We start from the raw sequence: 14,265 nt of genomic DNA on the forward strand, positions 1-14,265 counted from the left end.
TTACAGTAGCTGTCATTACATCAAAGGAGATCAAAACAGGAGTGACCAACTTGAACAACCATGGAGAAATGCCTTTAAGAATTGCAGGAAGAACAGCTGCCATTTCTGTCTGAACGTGCAGCATCTTTCTCTCTCCTGATATGCTTGGAGTAATGATTGGGATTAAAGGTGTAAGGAACTTTGCTGAAAGTCAGTCTTTGAGGAAAACCTGAAAAACCTCTCTGTAGCCTGATACTGCCATGCTCAGAAGTATTTGCTCCAATTCCCTTTTATCAGTTCCTAAGATTATTTACCTTCATCTCATCATCCTCATTTTAAGAAAGAATTTCCTGTGTATCGTTACATCAGTACTTTAGTAATTTCTTTGTATATTGCAGCCCTTGCAGTTGTTTGTATAACTTCACTTAATTCTGTTAAGGAAAATTATTGGTTTGTATTAGCAGAGTCTCATTTTGACAAACATGGTTTTTTCATGTATTTAATTTTCTGTGGACTTGTGTATTGTATTTGCTTCAAAGTCTATTTTAAAGTCTGTGCATAGTTGATATGAATCACTGCTAGCATCATTTTCCTTCCCTTCACCATCTTTGTGTGAGAGAAATACAAATTATATTAAGTGAGGCTTTGATATACTAAGAGGAGGAATAAAATAAAAAGTGGTGGCTGCAAAATTAAAGCTGAAAAGGTTGAGGTAAAGTGGATGTTTTTGGAGCAAAGGGGATGAGATCTTGCACCCTCCAGAGATGTGATGAGCTCTCCCAATCTGTTTTTCAAGACTGAGTTTGCATTTGAAAGATTTTTTTTTTTACATCAAATGACATATTTCTTTAAGGTTCTTCTTTTAGGAGGAGTTGTGCTGACTTGTGGTTTTATGAATTCTAAATGCTGTAGTGTTTGTGTTGTAAATAGGTGAAGATACTAGAAATTAGGACTTTTCCTCAGAATTACCATTAAACCTAAGTTGATTTTTTTTCTAGGAGCCCAGGTAACCTTGAGCTGTGTGTTCATCCCTTCCACTATTAAAAAGCCAGTTGTCAGTTGGCTTGATTTCATATTACTAGAGAGAAAATTATCTAGAGATTTTAGGTGGTGGATTTTTAAAATTTTTATCCCCCAAAGAAAGCAAAATTGTAAAGGCTTTTATATAGATGAGGAAGAAATGCCAGCTGGAGGTATCCCAAACAGATGCAATCAAGAGGTAATTGATAGGCTTGGGGATATTTTGTAGGTATGCTTGGGAAATACTTTTGAAGGGCAGTTCAGTGTGAAGGCAGAATAAAAGAGCACAAGAATTTGCTTGTAAAAGAAAGTATTGTGAGACAGGAACTGTCAAATAAACAAACCAGCACATTATGTAATTTTTATGCATGCTCTGTTTTGGAGAAATGCTGCCTGGCAGCTGGGGCTCCTCTATTCCCCCAGTGTTTGATAATAGAGAGGGAAAGTGGGCCACTGACTGTCATTGCCATCTCAAGCATTATGTTGTCAGTCCTTCACAGGCAAAAATATAATTGATGCAAATTGAGTGTACAAACCTGAACTTCCACCTGCACAGTAAATGGCTGCATGTTTGTGCTCCAGCCAACACACCCTTATTTGCTGGGAGCAAGTGTTGTGCAGGATTAACATAGTATTAGAGAATGAGAATCTTCTGGGCTGAAAATCCACGGTGTTAAGGGATTTAACTAAAAATAGGGTATTAGATAAGTTTCACAGGGATGCTGCTGGAGTTGTGTTGAACATTATTAAGCAGAAGATAATACTTTTGTCATGTTCTGAGTAATGAGTGCAGGCACTGCTTCACCCCAGCTCTCCAGAGAGCTGAAATGATGCGAACAGAACCTTGTCAGTTCAGGATTGGCTTGGCCAGGTTTTCCTGGGGAACTTTAATAGAGCTCTGTGACTGCCCTGGAGCTGCAGTGCACACACAATGGCTTTGATAATGTTAGTAGGAAATAATCTGTTCATATCTGTGTGCTGAGGGGAAATCCCTTCATCAATGTATTTTAGGGGTGGGAGGGTGCACACATGTGAATGACAGGGTGTTTTGGAGGTTGTTTAGATAGTCACATTCAGGAAAGCTGCTGTGAATGAATTTGATGAGCATTAACATATTAAAAAAACAAAAAAAAACCTTTACAGTGATCTCTGACTGATTTTACCATTTTTTTATATCGTATTTTTTGACTTTCTGTGATAAGTAGGCTCAGCTGGCAGCTGCAGGTAAGGATTACCTAGTGTGTCTATTTTAATCTTTTTCATTTGGTAAATAGATGCAGTCATTTTCATTGTTGCAGCTGCAGTTTTCAGATACTGGTCTTGGGCCACAGATAACTTGTGTTTGATAGGTTTAATCAAAACAAACTGTGAAACCATGACGTTCACAATGTAGTATCAGAATTTAGAATTTGGAATTTGACATGAAACTGCATTGAAGAAGGAAAGCTGCTTCCTTTTTTCAATTGAAAATATAATTGATTTGAGCAAAGAACTGAGAACACGGAAATTCCAGTTGGGCAGCAGGGGGTTTCAATGATCGTGCAGTGCTGCCAGGGCAAGTGAACAGGGCTCAGCTGGATTTTGAAGCTGTGATGGTTTAGCGATATAAATAAAGAAGGAAAACTTGCTTAGGCAAAGATGCAAAAAAAGAATTATGGAGTTTGGAAACTTCCATGTAGTGTTTAAAAGCACCGTGGTGAGCAAAGGTAGCTGAGCTTCCTCCAGACCACTGCTTCTCCCCAGCTGTTGTTTTAAGCCAATTGCTCAGAAAGAGACACTGGATTGCCTGGAGCCTTCTGTTATTGCTCCACATAATTACTCTACAGTACCAGAGAGGTTTTTCTCAATAAAATTTTTCATTTGCCATCAGGAACAAGTCTGTGCAGAATGTTTCCCTCTCTGATTACAAAATTAAATTGGCTTCTGCTTTTCTTTTATAGTTTGTGACAGGAGTGCCACAGTAATTTGTGAGGGCACCTCTTCTGTTTGTCTTTTTTTTTTTTTTTCTTTAAGATTGTTAAGAGTTTCAATATAAAATGTCTGGAAGTGAAGTATCAAAGTTATATAAGGCAAAAGTGGGAAAATGCTTAATTCATGTGTTGGGTTTTTTAAAAATTAACTCCTAATATGTGTTTAGTGTAGCTATTTATTGTAAAGCTCAGAGCTCTTTATGCCTCAGGAACTGAAGATCTATGGAGCAAAACTTGGGGCTTGTCACCTTTAAGGTTGTCTTGTTCTGCAGTCTACAGTTATTAATTAATCATTAAGGGTTTGCATTTATTTGTCTGGATAAAGAATATCTTATTCTGTCTGCTACTCCTGTGAAGCTGTGACCTGAACTGCCTTCTCTACAGCTGAATTCCTTAACTTGTCATCTTTGCACTGGTATTTTTTTATCAGTTTATATATTTGATTTGAGTCAAAGTAATAATTCTGTTCAGAATAATGAAAAAAAAAATTGTGTGTGTTACGAATACAGATTAAGATTATTGTTATTTCAGTTATTGTTTATTACTAACAAAAATTACTGTGTTTACATGGGGGTAAAGTTCTATGAAAACCAGGAATATCAAAGCAGCTTCCCAAGGCTCGGAATCTGTTGGCACATTTGAACAGGACTATTAATGGAACTTTTTCATTATGTAATGAAGGATCTTACTGAAATACTTCAGCAGCAGAGTATGAACTTTATTTGCCTGCAACATATCCATCTGCAAAATTACCTTGTTTTGAGTACTGTGCCAACATATTGGCCAAAAGCTTCTCCTGCAATGATTGCCAGAGCTCCACTGAAACTGGGGAACAAGAAGTAACAAGTTTCTAGAGGGATTTTTTGATATTTGCATTAAATTTTCTTTAGAATTGTTTAATGGTTAACAATTGCAGTAAGACTGGAATAGCTGAGTATTTCTGTGTCCCTGCCCTGGAGGAGGCACATGCAGGAGGTGCTGGTGACCATTCTGTGCCTCACTGACACTGCTCCTTCCTTCTCTTGCAGGCATTTGGGCCTTGACTTAGTTCCACGGAAGGACTTTGAGGTTGTGGATTCAGATCAGATCAGTGTTTCAGACCTTTATAAAATGGTAAGAAATTCTATGGGAGATTCCTGAGTTTTCACTATGGGAAGGAAAGAAGGGAAAATGTTTTTATTCTTTACTCTTACATGTTTTCTTGTTTCCAGTGGTGTTGTAAGTTAAATGTCTTCTTCATTTGCACCCTGATGACCACAACAGTGTCTCTTCTACCCTAAGCAGTGGCGTGCTTTGATGCATTTTTATTTCAATTTACAAAGTAATATGCTGTTAACTCTTGGAATGTTCTCTGAGTCCAGAAAGTCTGTGAGAGCCATTATTTGATTCTTTGAGCAGATTTGCAGATGAAGAATACCTAAGTGAAAAGTCTGGGCTTGTGGTTGCATAGATAATAAACATCTATGCCCTGTTGCAAAGACTTTTTGACCTCACAAAAGAAGGGGAGAGAGGAAGGAGACCAGTGTATAAGTTAATTTAAGCAAAACTAATCCTTGAACATTAAGGCTGTCCCTGTTGTATGTCAGTGCTCCTTAGAAAGCATGGAGTGCATTTGAATAAGAATATTTGGATTTTCAGGTGAAGTAGTAGAATTCCTTCACTGGAGTGAGTTCCAAATGCTGTCATTATTAGTCACTTGTACACTTCTGTTTGTACAAAATGAAGTTGAAGTTGTTTTGGAAATGTGAATTGTGCCATTACTGAACTGTAAAGCCACTGATGCATTTTACTACCTAACTGTGTTTGGATTCTCTGTTAGTAGGACTAATACATATAATTTTGTTTTGGATTATGATGTAACTGTAGAGGGAGAAACAGATGTACAATTCAGGAAAGTGAATGAAAACCCTTCCTCAGATGCTGTTTTGTCTACAGAAAGGACAAATAAAAAACCCTCAGCAATTATTTTGTACAACTTCTTCACTTAATATCTTCCAAAGAAAGTAGTTGCTTTCTGCATAATGTTGTTACAGTTTCACTTACTTCCAGGAAGCTTTTAATTTCCTGTTTTAAAACAATTCTGACTTTCAGCCATTTAAGACCAGGGACAAAGAGGCCCATGGCTTGGTGATGGGTTTGGTTGCAAGATGTGACTTTTCCTTAAACACAAGGGTATGTTTTATAAATGAGCTGGATGCTGTTGCTGGTTTGGATTATTTGCACTGTACAATAGTGGATTTCATGGAGAGAAGTAAGAATTATTGCATAAGAAATATGAAAGTACACCAGTCTATAGTGCTGATTTTTAAAGTTTGTTCCTAATTTGCCATGGTCTGAGGAGAATTCAGTGCCAGTACAGCAGAGTTTTCCTTCAGCACGACCTGGAAATAACTCGGTAGCAAATTCCATCAGTGAAGACTCAGGGTGTGAGATTAGTTGCTAACTAAGGATTGGTTTATTACTCTTAGGTTTATTCTGCACATTTTTTTACTCTGAGTACTTGGAGTACTGCAAATAGGCAATATTTATTGCCAGAGCAGCCTGATTATGTCACCCCTTAGTCCTGTGACTGTCTCTGTGCTGCTCCATCCTGGGCAGGCTCAGGACAGCACCATTACTCACTTCACACTCCACTGCTGCTGGAGTCTGTAGATGCAAGAGGACAGTGCTGTCTAATCACATCTCTTCACAATCAGGAGGCAATTTCAGGAAGCAAAGCAGCTGAAAACCTGTTACTTTTTTTTAACTTAAATTTGGTAAAAAATGAAGGAAAGGTATGTTGATGACTTAGGTTGTTTTAGGGTTATTTCTAATGTGGTTTGGGGATTTTTTTTATTACTTAACAAAAACCCAGGGAAAGATTCCTCCTTGCTTAAGACTAAATATGGATTCTCAAATGAGCAGTGAGGTTTTACATTATAAAATAATCTTGCAGGAATAGTTGTGAGAGCCGAATTACTTTCTTATATTTTCAGGATTGCAGGATGTTAAATGTAACATAGAAAACACTCATTAGCAGAGCAATGGGTGGGGTAGCCCAGCAGACTTTTCTCTCTGTGACAACAGACGTTCAAGCACTTTTCACTCAGTCATTAGACTTAGCACTGCTCTTCTTGAGAAATTGTAAGCTGTTACATTTGAGCCTCTCTTTTAGCTCTCATGTTTCATTGCTAAGTGTGTTTGTGGCTGCTGGGTGATGCTGTATTCATCTCTTTGGCAGAACTATTGTGCTCTGAGGCCTTGCACATCCTGCTTCTCCATGTTACTCATTCTGAAGCTAAATGCCAGTGGCTGCAGGATGCACAGCACTTGTCAGGAATTGTTGCTTTGCTCCTGAAGGAAAGCAAATTGCCTTTTCCCTATGACAATGTTTGTGACTTTAACCAATATGACAGAACACTTTTTAAAAATACATATTACTTTTGAATGGTGGGAAAATATGTTCTCAGAATTCTGCCACAGAGCTCAGCGCTGGAGTTGCCTCTGGATTGAAGTTGTCATTTAGGAACACAAAGTCCTGCAGGATGTCAGGAACACTTGGATGGCACATTTTAGTGGAAGGGTTACAAGACACAAATGTCTGAAGTCATTTCACAGATCAGAAATATTCAAAGCTGGTGATGAATTATGTTTAGCTTTTCTATAAGGTTATTGAAGTGGGTATGTGTCTTCAGGACAAGTTCAGGAGATGCATGAAAGGCACAGCTCTTGGCTGTATAACTGCTGCAGCTTAGGCATTTCTTGCAACTGTGTGAGAGAAATGCCATGAGTTCACCGGAGTTCCTAATTAAAAAAAAATACAGCTCCTAAATAAATAGTTTCAAATTAAGCTGCCATCGCCTCAGAACTGTTCATTCTTTATTCAAATGGTAAATGTGATTGGTAAGGTGGAATAGTCAAGAAAATAAGAATTCAGTTATCCAAAACTCTTCTAGATAAGGAAAAGAACTGGGCACAAACCAGACAGAAGATCATGAAATCTTTGTTGATTTTCTTTTTTGATTTTCTTGGTTGTTCTTTGTAAAACGAAGCAGATTGACAGAGAACAGATTTGTGTGTTTTGGGTTCTAAAGCCCAGTAAAAAGTCAGAGGAGAATATGAAGAGAGAAAGCAGTTTAAGACTGACTTGGGAATGAGGGGATTCACTCACCAGGCATTGTTATGAAGGAATGTGGAAGAACAACACTGAAAACTGATATTGGTGGATAAAATGCCATGAGAAAGAGGTTTGATGAGAAAATGGAGGTAAGGAGAATTGATAGTTTTTTTGGTAAATTAAGAACAAAAGCACAAGTTGCTTGCTAACAGGCCAAGTTGGATAAATTCAGAATTCTTCATTTCCTCTAGGCATTAGAGTGAAAGGGAAATTGAGATTACTGAGAGCCAGTTTACAAAAACAGAATTATAAAGACGTATAATAGAATAGCACAAATGTGTAAATAGAAAAATTAGAAAGGCAGTGCACAAATTCAAATATAACAAGCAAATGTGGTCAGTTGTATCAAGAAACAGTTTTATATAATAACCTGCTGCTAACTGGGAAGCTAAAAGTTTTTATACTGGGAAAAACCAACTGCCATGTGATGCAAGAAAATAACATGGCCTTTCTTAATGTCCTTGCCCCACTGAACTCTGGTAAGGTGGTAACTTTCTCAAGAAGTTTTCAGTTCCAGAGGATTTGGAGCTGTGTGCATTCCAGTTGGGATCTTTGGAGAAGCCATATCGTTGGTTAGTGATCATCATTGGGAAAACAGATAAGGTTCCAGAATACCAGCAAAGGGCAAGCCAATTTCACACCTTAAGAATAGGTGATGGAGGAGGAGCTGGTAGTTTTTCTCTCCCTGTAAAAAATGCTAGAAAATAATAATAATAACTTGCAGCATGGACATGAGTAATAGTGAGTGTGAACTTGTCCAGAATAAGCAATTTTTAAAAGTTCCAGAACATAGATAAGTCTAGTGGATAGAGGAGAAGCAGCCGATGCCATATTTAGGTTTTGGTAAAGGTTTTAAATGTTTGTTGTAATTAAAATTCTTGAAAGGTCATTAGTTCTAGATGAAATTACTGTAATGTAAACACAGAGCTAATTAGAAAACACATACCAAAAAAAATTGTTGTCAATAATTTGATTAAATAGGAGGAGGGATGAATTAGCTGGATTTCTTGGGGTCATCCTCCATTTTTTAGTACTTCAAGTTTTATTAAGGACTAGATGCTGAAATAAGGAGTCTGCTTACTAAATATACAAAATCTACGAAGTTGGAAATGGTATTTCTGATTCTTTCAGTGGAGGGAAGGATCAGAATTCCAAATAATGGAGAGAAATTTAAGAAATTATGTGAAAAATGTAGTATACCAGGAAGAATCATAAATGTCAGATTTTAAGTCCTGCAGGCAGTTGTTGGCTCTGAAGTATAGATGGGGACACTACAAGCTTAGGTGGGTTTGTAGAGGAGATTTGAGGTTATCATGGAATCACAAGCTGAATTAATCTTTTCATCCTAATGATGGATAAGAAATGAATCAATAGGCCTAGGTTAAAATAGCAAGGAATCAATTTAAGCATCAGAAAACACTTTGATGAGGAAAGATATACTGAACATTGTATCTCTTAAAGTTTGCACAACCTTTGCAGACAACTATCTTTTGGGAAAAATAAAGGTAAAACTGATTTTTTTTTTGAATGAAGATGGATAATTTTTTAACAGTCCTGTTTTTATATCACTTTGGAAGGCTTTTCAGGTTGGAAGGGGCCTCGGGGAGGTCTAGGCAAACTTTCTGCTCTCAATACAAGGTCAATACTGTATGCAGACCAGTCTGCTCAGTGCTTTGTCCAGTTGGGTGTTGAAATTCTTCAAAGGAAAGGATGGAATGTTCTGATGTTGTAATGGCTGCCCTGATGGAGTTACGTTTTGCCGTGCTGGAACATTGGGGTATCCCATGTTGTAGTTGAGGACCACAATATTTTGGCCAGTGTGCAGTGCAGCTCTGTGGAGAGCCTGGCTGCCTCTTCGTGCTGGGAGCTTCATGGTTGCAGGAAGGTGTCACACCTACAAACCTTCTCTTCTCCAGACTCAAAGTGCTGCATTCCCTGCATCCTCCTCAAACACCTGTGCTGCTTCACTGGCCTTTGCTGAATGCAGCATTTCAGCTGTAGCTTACTCAGTGCTGAGGAAAAATGAATTAATGTTATTCTCAGTCTACTGGCTCCATTCCTGGTAACAGAAACAGTAAATTGTTAAATGTCCCTGCTGCCTGAGTACTCCCTTGACTTATGTTTGACTTGCTTTAGTGGGACCCTGCCAATCTGCTGTCCCCAGTTTAGAAATCCACATAGATTTAAGACCACATAGTTCTCAGGACAGATGCCTGAAAAATACACACCATCAGCCACTACCTTTGGAGCCTGCAAATCCTACTGTTTGTTGGGTTTTTTTAAATCAAATAATGGATCTGTCCATGAAGGTGTAAGTTGATAGCTTGGGTACAGGAATACTGTGGGAGACCATGCTGAGGGCCTCGCTGAGCCGGGGAGACACAGCAGCCACTAATCTTCCCTCATCTGCTTATTTGGTTATTTTACCTCAGGGGAATCACTTGATTCAGCATAATGTACCCCTGATAAATCCATGTTGGTTATTTTCAGTCACCCTCCCATCCAAGTACCCAAAAATGGCATGTACCCTCTGGGCACTTTGCCTGGCCAGAGGCAAGGGCACATAAATTAACTCAGTCAGTGATTGTATTGTTATAATGTGGTCCTGAAGCATGAAAGCAGAGAGTTAGTCAAATCTAATATTCTGGTTGTGGAAAAATTTAAAACCTGAGGTTTTTACTACTTATTGTCATAGATTTACCTCAGTGTACACTCTGTGAGCAGCAGTGTTTGCTGATTAATCTCTTCAGACCACCTCTCATATTCGTGTTGCCTGTCTCATTTTCTTACTTGGATTTAGAGATTAATTTAATCAAAAGAAGTCAGGACACCTTGAATAGCTTAAATAACTGGTCTTTTCTGTGCCAGCTGATTCTGAGTGGTTGCAGGTGACAAAAAGATGAATAGGCAACTCAGCCAACTTGAAGGCTTTTAACATTCAGAAGATGATGCAATAGTTACACAAACAATGGAGCTGAAGATCATTATTCTACTGAGAGTGTGAAAGAGGACATTTTTATAACTGTGAATGTAAACAGATGTCAAAATAAGCCATTTAAAATCACAGAATTGTTTAGGTTGGAGGAGACCTTTAATATCATTGAGCTCAACTATTCCTCCAGCACTGCCATGGCCCCACCAACCCCTGTCCCCAGGTGGCACAGCTACAGGTCTTTAAAATCCCTCCAGGGGTGGGGACTCCACCACTGCCTTGGGCAGCCTGTTCCACTGCTTGATAACACTTTGGGTGCCAAAATTTTCCCTAATAGCTGATCCAGTAGTGTGGGGCCCAAAACTGAACACAGGATTTGAGATGTGGCATCAGCAGTGTCAAACACAGGGGCATCCTTGGCCAGCTGGGCCCACTGCTGGTGAGGGACTGAAAGGGGCTCAGTGAGCACTTCTGCCAGCTCCCTCAGTACCCCAGCACCTCCTTGGTTTGTTCTCATTATGAAGAGTGTCTCTGCTTTTGTGGTAAAAAGTCTCATTGTTCTTTGTGAAAGACAACAAGGTGATTTAAGAGTATTGCCAGATACATTTCATGGACAATCTTTTGATTTCACCTCCTTTGAAGCTTCATATTTGTCAACAGAGCTGCTAATTCTGATATAGAGTGCAAATGTTTGGTCAGAATGAGATGTTGGGTTTGTAATAGGAGGGAAGTGTGGAGAATGAAGGGAGTTTTTAACAATGTGTGGCAGTGTCAATGTTAATATTTTGGTTTAAAATGCTAATATTAAGATGATGTGCAGGGAAAAGCATGGCAGAATCATTAATGATGGGTTTTTTTAAAGCTCTTTGAAACCTTTTCAATTTAGATTAGTATTTAAATCTCCCTTTGGAGATTAAATGGCTTCAGTGAGTCTTGCAGTCCATTTTCTGATTATAACATCATCTTCTAGCATAAAAGGCTTTAAATACAGCATCATCCTCTGAGTTTTTAGACATGTAGTTCTTTATACTGATTCTTCTTTACAGGTATTGGGCAGCTGAAATTGTAGAAGAGTCTTTAACCAATTTTCAGGATTTCATTTTTTATTAGAGCAAAAAGTTTCAACAATGTGTAAAATCCATCTTTCTTTCTAGATGCCTGTGTGTTTTAACAAATGCACCTTTCCACAGACAACATACCAGGAGAGGAGAATTAGTGGTGGGGTATCTTCCCATTTAGCAGGAGAAGACAGAGATTATACAGAATAATGAAATTTTCCAACACTGTAATAACATTTCTTTTTTAAATTCTGTCTAACTTGTGACAGCCATTTACTTTAAAAGCTAAAGCAAATACTCCCTGTAAATGCAAATAGATAGGTAGAGAAACAGCTTAACTGAGAAAAGCCTTTAGGAAAGCAAGTGGTCTTGTGAGTGATGATACACTGTGAAAAAAGGCATGAAACATTGCTAATAATTATGAAAGTCATATTTCAGAATTACTGTGCTAATGCTACATAAATACAATGTAAATATTTCTTACTTTCAAAAAGGTTTAAATTTTACTATTTTGTGTCTCCACAGCATTTGTCAAGTAGACACAGTGTCCAGCAGAGCACATCACAGGTAAATACCATCCACATTTGAATTTTTTATTGTCTTTAAGTTCTTGGTAATGTAGCTAAAGGTGTAATGGAGATTACTGGGTAAGTCCTTACCCACAGAACACTTCCTCAGAAGATGCCCAAGTGTTTAAGTCACTAAGGTCCTTCTTCAAATTCCATTTAGGTCTCTTTTCCTGAGCTTGTAACTGTTGTTCTTAAAATATACAATTGTGTAGTGAGATCAAAAGCCTCACTCTGCCCCTGTGACTCTTCTGTCTACCTGCTAACACGTGGCTTAGTGGCTCCTGTTTCACACATCCTTTCTGTACTGGTATAATCCAGTCCTGGTCATAGAATCTGGCTTTGATCTTTACAGAGATCTGTGCTTCCACAGGTCTTTAAAGAATGAGGATTTCCTTGGGTTTAAAATCCAGAACAAAATTCCTTTTAAACCAGTAAAAATCTGAATTGTAAGTCTGGAAATTTAAGATTTTTTTTTGTTAGACTGTACTTGTGTATGCATTCAGAGGAGGTGAGCATAGGGAACGTAAGATATTCATGCAACCTGTTTGTTAAGATCAGCATGAGGGGATGTAAAGGGCTGTAAAAACTGAAAGCCTACATTTGCTTATACTCTTTTTATCTTTGGCTACCCCAGCATTCACTGCTGTAAATAGGTCTTGATGTGTTGAGCCAAAATGTAAACCTTTCTACTACTGGGCTTGATTGGTTGCTCATGTTATCAACCCTTGTTAAGTTTTTTTGTACTTGCAGGACAAACTGGCCTGTTAAGCCTGGTTCTAAGTCATGGATTGTTTTTGAGAGGGAAATGCCCTTAGGATTAAGTCCAAATGTTCCCCCAGAACTTCCAAGGCCACCACTAAACTCTGTCCCTAAGCACTACATCTACACATCTTTTAAATCTCTCCAAGGATGGTGACTCCACCACTTCCCTGGGCAGCCTGTTCCAGTGCTTGACAACCCTTTCAGTGTAGAATTTTTCCCTAATATCCAATCTAAACCTCCCTGACACAACTTGTTCCTTGAGAGAAGAGACCAACCCCACCTGGCTACAGCCTCCTCTCAGGGAGCTGCACTGACACAACTTGCTCCTTGAGAGGAGACCGACCCCACCTGGCTACAGCCTCCTCTCAGGGAGCTGCACAGGACAATAAGGTCACTCCTGAGCCTGCTTTTCTCCTCAGCTGAGCCCCCTCTGCTCCCTCAGCTGCTCCTCATCTGACTTGTGCTCCAGACCCTTCCCCAGCTCCATTCCCTTCCCTGGAGAGGCTCCATCACCTCAGTTCTTCCTTGGAGTGAGGGGCCCAAACCCCAGGATTTGAGGTGTGGCCTCAGCAGTGCCCAGTACAGGGGGACAGTCACTGCCCTCATTCTACTGGCTGCAGAAATTACCTCTGGAAGTGAATTGCAGCTGCTCAAAAGAAATAATGTAACAAATGTTACTAACAGTGCTTTAAGTCCATCTGCTTTAAATGGAAATCATCAGGACCCGCTCCAGTACCATCTTATAATTCATTTTCAGTACCAGAATCAAAGCAAAATTTGAGAAATTGGATTGACTTGGTTTACTTGATAAAATCAGATTTCCAATGCATAAACCATTTGTTTTGTATCTACTTGGTTATCACAGTTTCATCAATCTATTCAAATTAGAAGCGTTAAAAATAGAGGCAGAAATCTTAATCTAGCCCCTGTCTCTGAGGCAGAATATATTTGAGATTAAACTTTTACTTGAGGGTGAGAGGAAAGCAGGATCTCTGTTAAAATGCTCAAGTTGGTCTGTTCAGGTGTCCTTTCTTTGTGAGGAAGTGCCAATGGTTGTCCTTGGTTTGGCTCAGGTGGACACGATCCGTCAGCGGCACGGGGAAGCCTGTCGAATGCCAGTGCCTCATCACTTCTTCCTCAGCCTGAAGAGCTTCACCTACAACACCATTGGAGAGGACACAGACGTCTTCTTCTCTTTGTATGATGTCCGGGAAGGCAAACAGATCAGGTAGGAATTTGTCAAAGAGCTAAAAATCTTCCTAGGAAAAGAGTTGGGAGCAGAGCAGATACACTGGAGATAAACACGAGGTGTGTTCCTTGTGGCCCAGCTGGAAGGACAGAGCTGGTAGATCATGAGTTGCTGGCCCTGCAGTCCTTCCTGGGAATATCAGAAGTACTGGTCTTTGCATAGGAAATTCAGTGAAGCATTAAAGGCACAGAATGATTGAATTTTTTAGTTTTCTGACTTTGCCTTCAAGAAGGCCTTGGTGTCTCATAGCCTCCTCCTTAGGAACCTCCTCCTGTTGGTTAAGAAACACAAATAATGACAGGGCCAGGCTGTGGTTTGAGAAGGGATTGCTATGTGCCTCTGTAACTCTCTTCCACTCCTTGCTTTCCAGGCCTGTCACAAAATAGCTTTTTGTCCTCACTGTATTGCTCTCAGCATAAACTCTTAACATTCATCCCTATGTCTGTGCTCTCAGTTTATTGAACTAATTGGTACCAGTCTTAGCAAAGACATGGGCTAGCTTTTTTCTTACAAGCATGTGTTTTGAAAACATCAGGGTATGTAGAAGAGCAGTGCAGCATTTATTTTGTT

At 39.2% G+C, this 14,265-nt stretch overlaps 1 protein-coding gene across 1 annotated transcript in view; it reads left to right on the top strand.

Annotated features, from left to right (window-relative positions):
- DOCK3 (dedicator of cytokinesis 3) overlaps window positions 1-14,265 on the top strand; it is a 185,528-nt gene that overhangs the window by 64,113 nt on the left and 107,150 nt on the right. Inside the window, exons 7-9 of the mRNA XM_041426040.1 lie at window positions 3,998-4,082; window positions 11,641-11,682; window positions 13,520-13,674. Coding sequence (XP_041281974.1) covers window positions 3,998-4,082; window positions 11,641-11,682; window positions 13,520-13,674 — 282 coding nt within the window. The remainder of the gene's footprint in view (window positions 1-3,997; window positions 4,083-11,640; window positions 11,683-13,519; window positions 13,675-14,265) is intronic.

The sequence above is a fragment of the Onychostruthus taczanowskii genome, unplaced genomic scaffold (assembly GCF_017590055.1).
Source record: "Onychostruthus taczanowskii isolate IOZ18803 unplaced genomic scaffold, ASM1759005v1 scaffold9, whole genome shotgun sequence".
Classification (NCBI taxonomy): Eukaryota; Metazoa; Chordata; class Aves; order Passeriformes; family Passeridae; genus Onychostruthus; species Onychostruthus taczanowskii.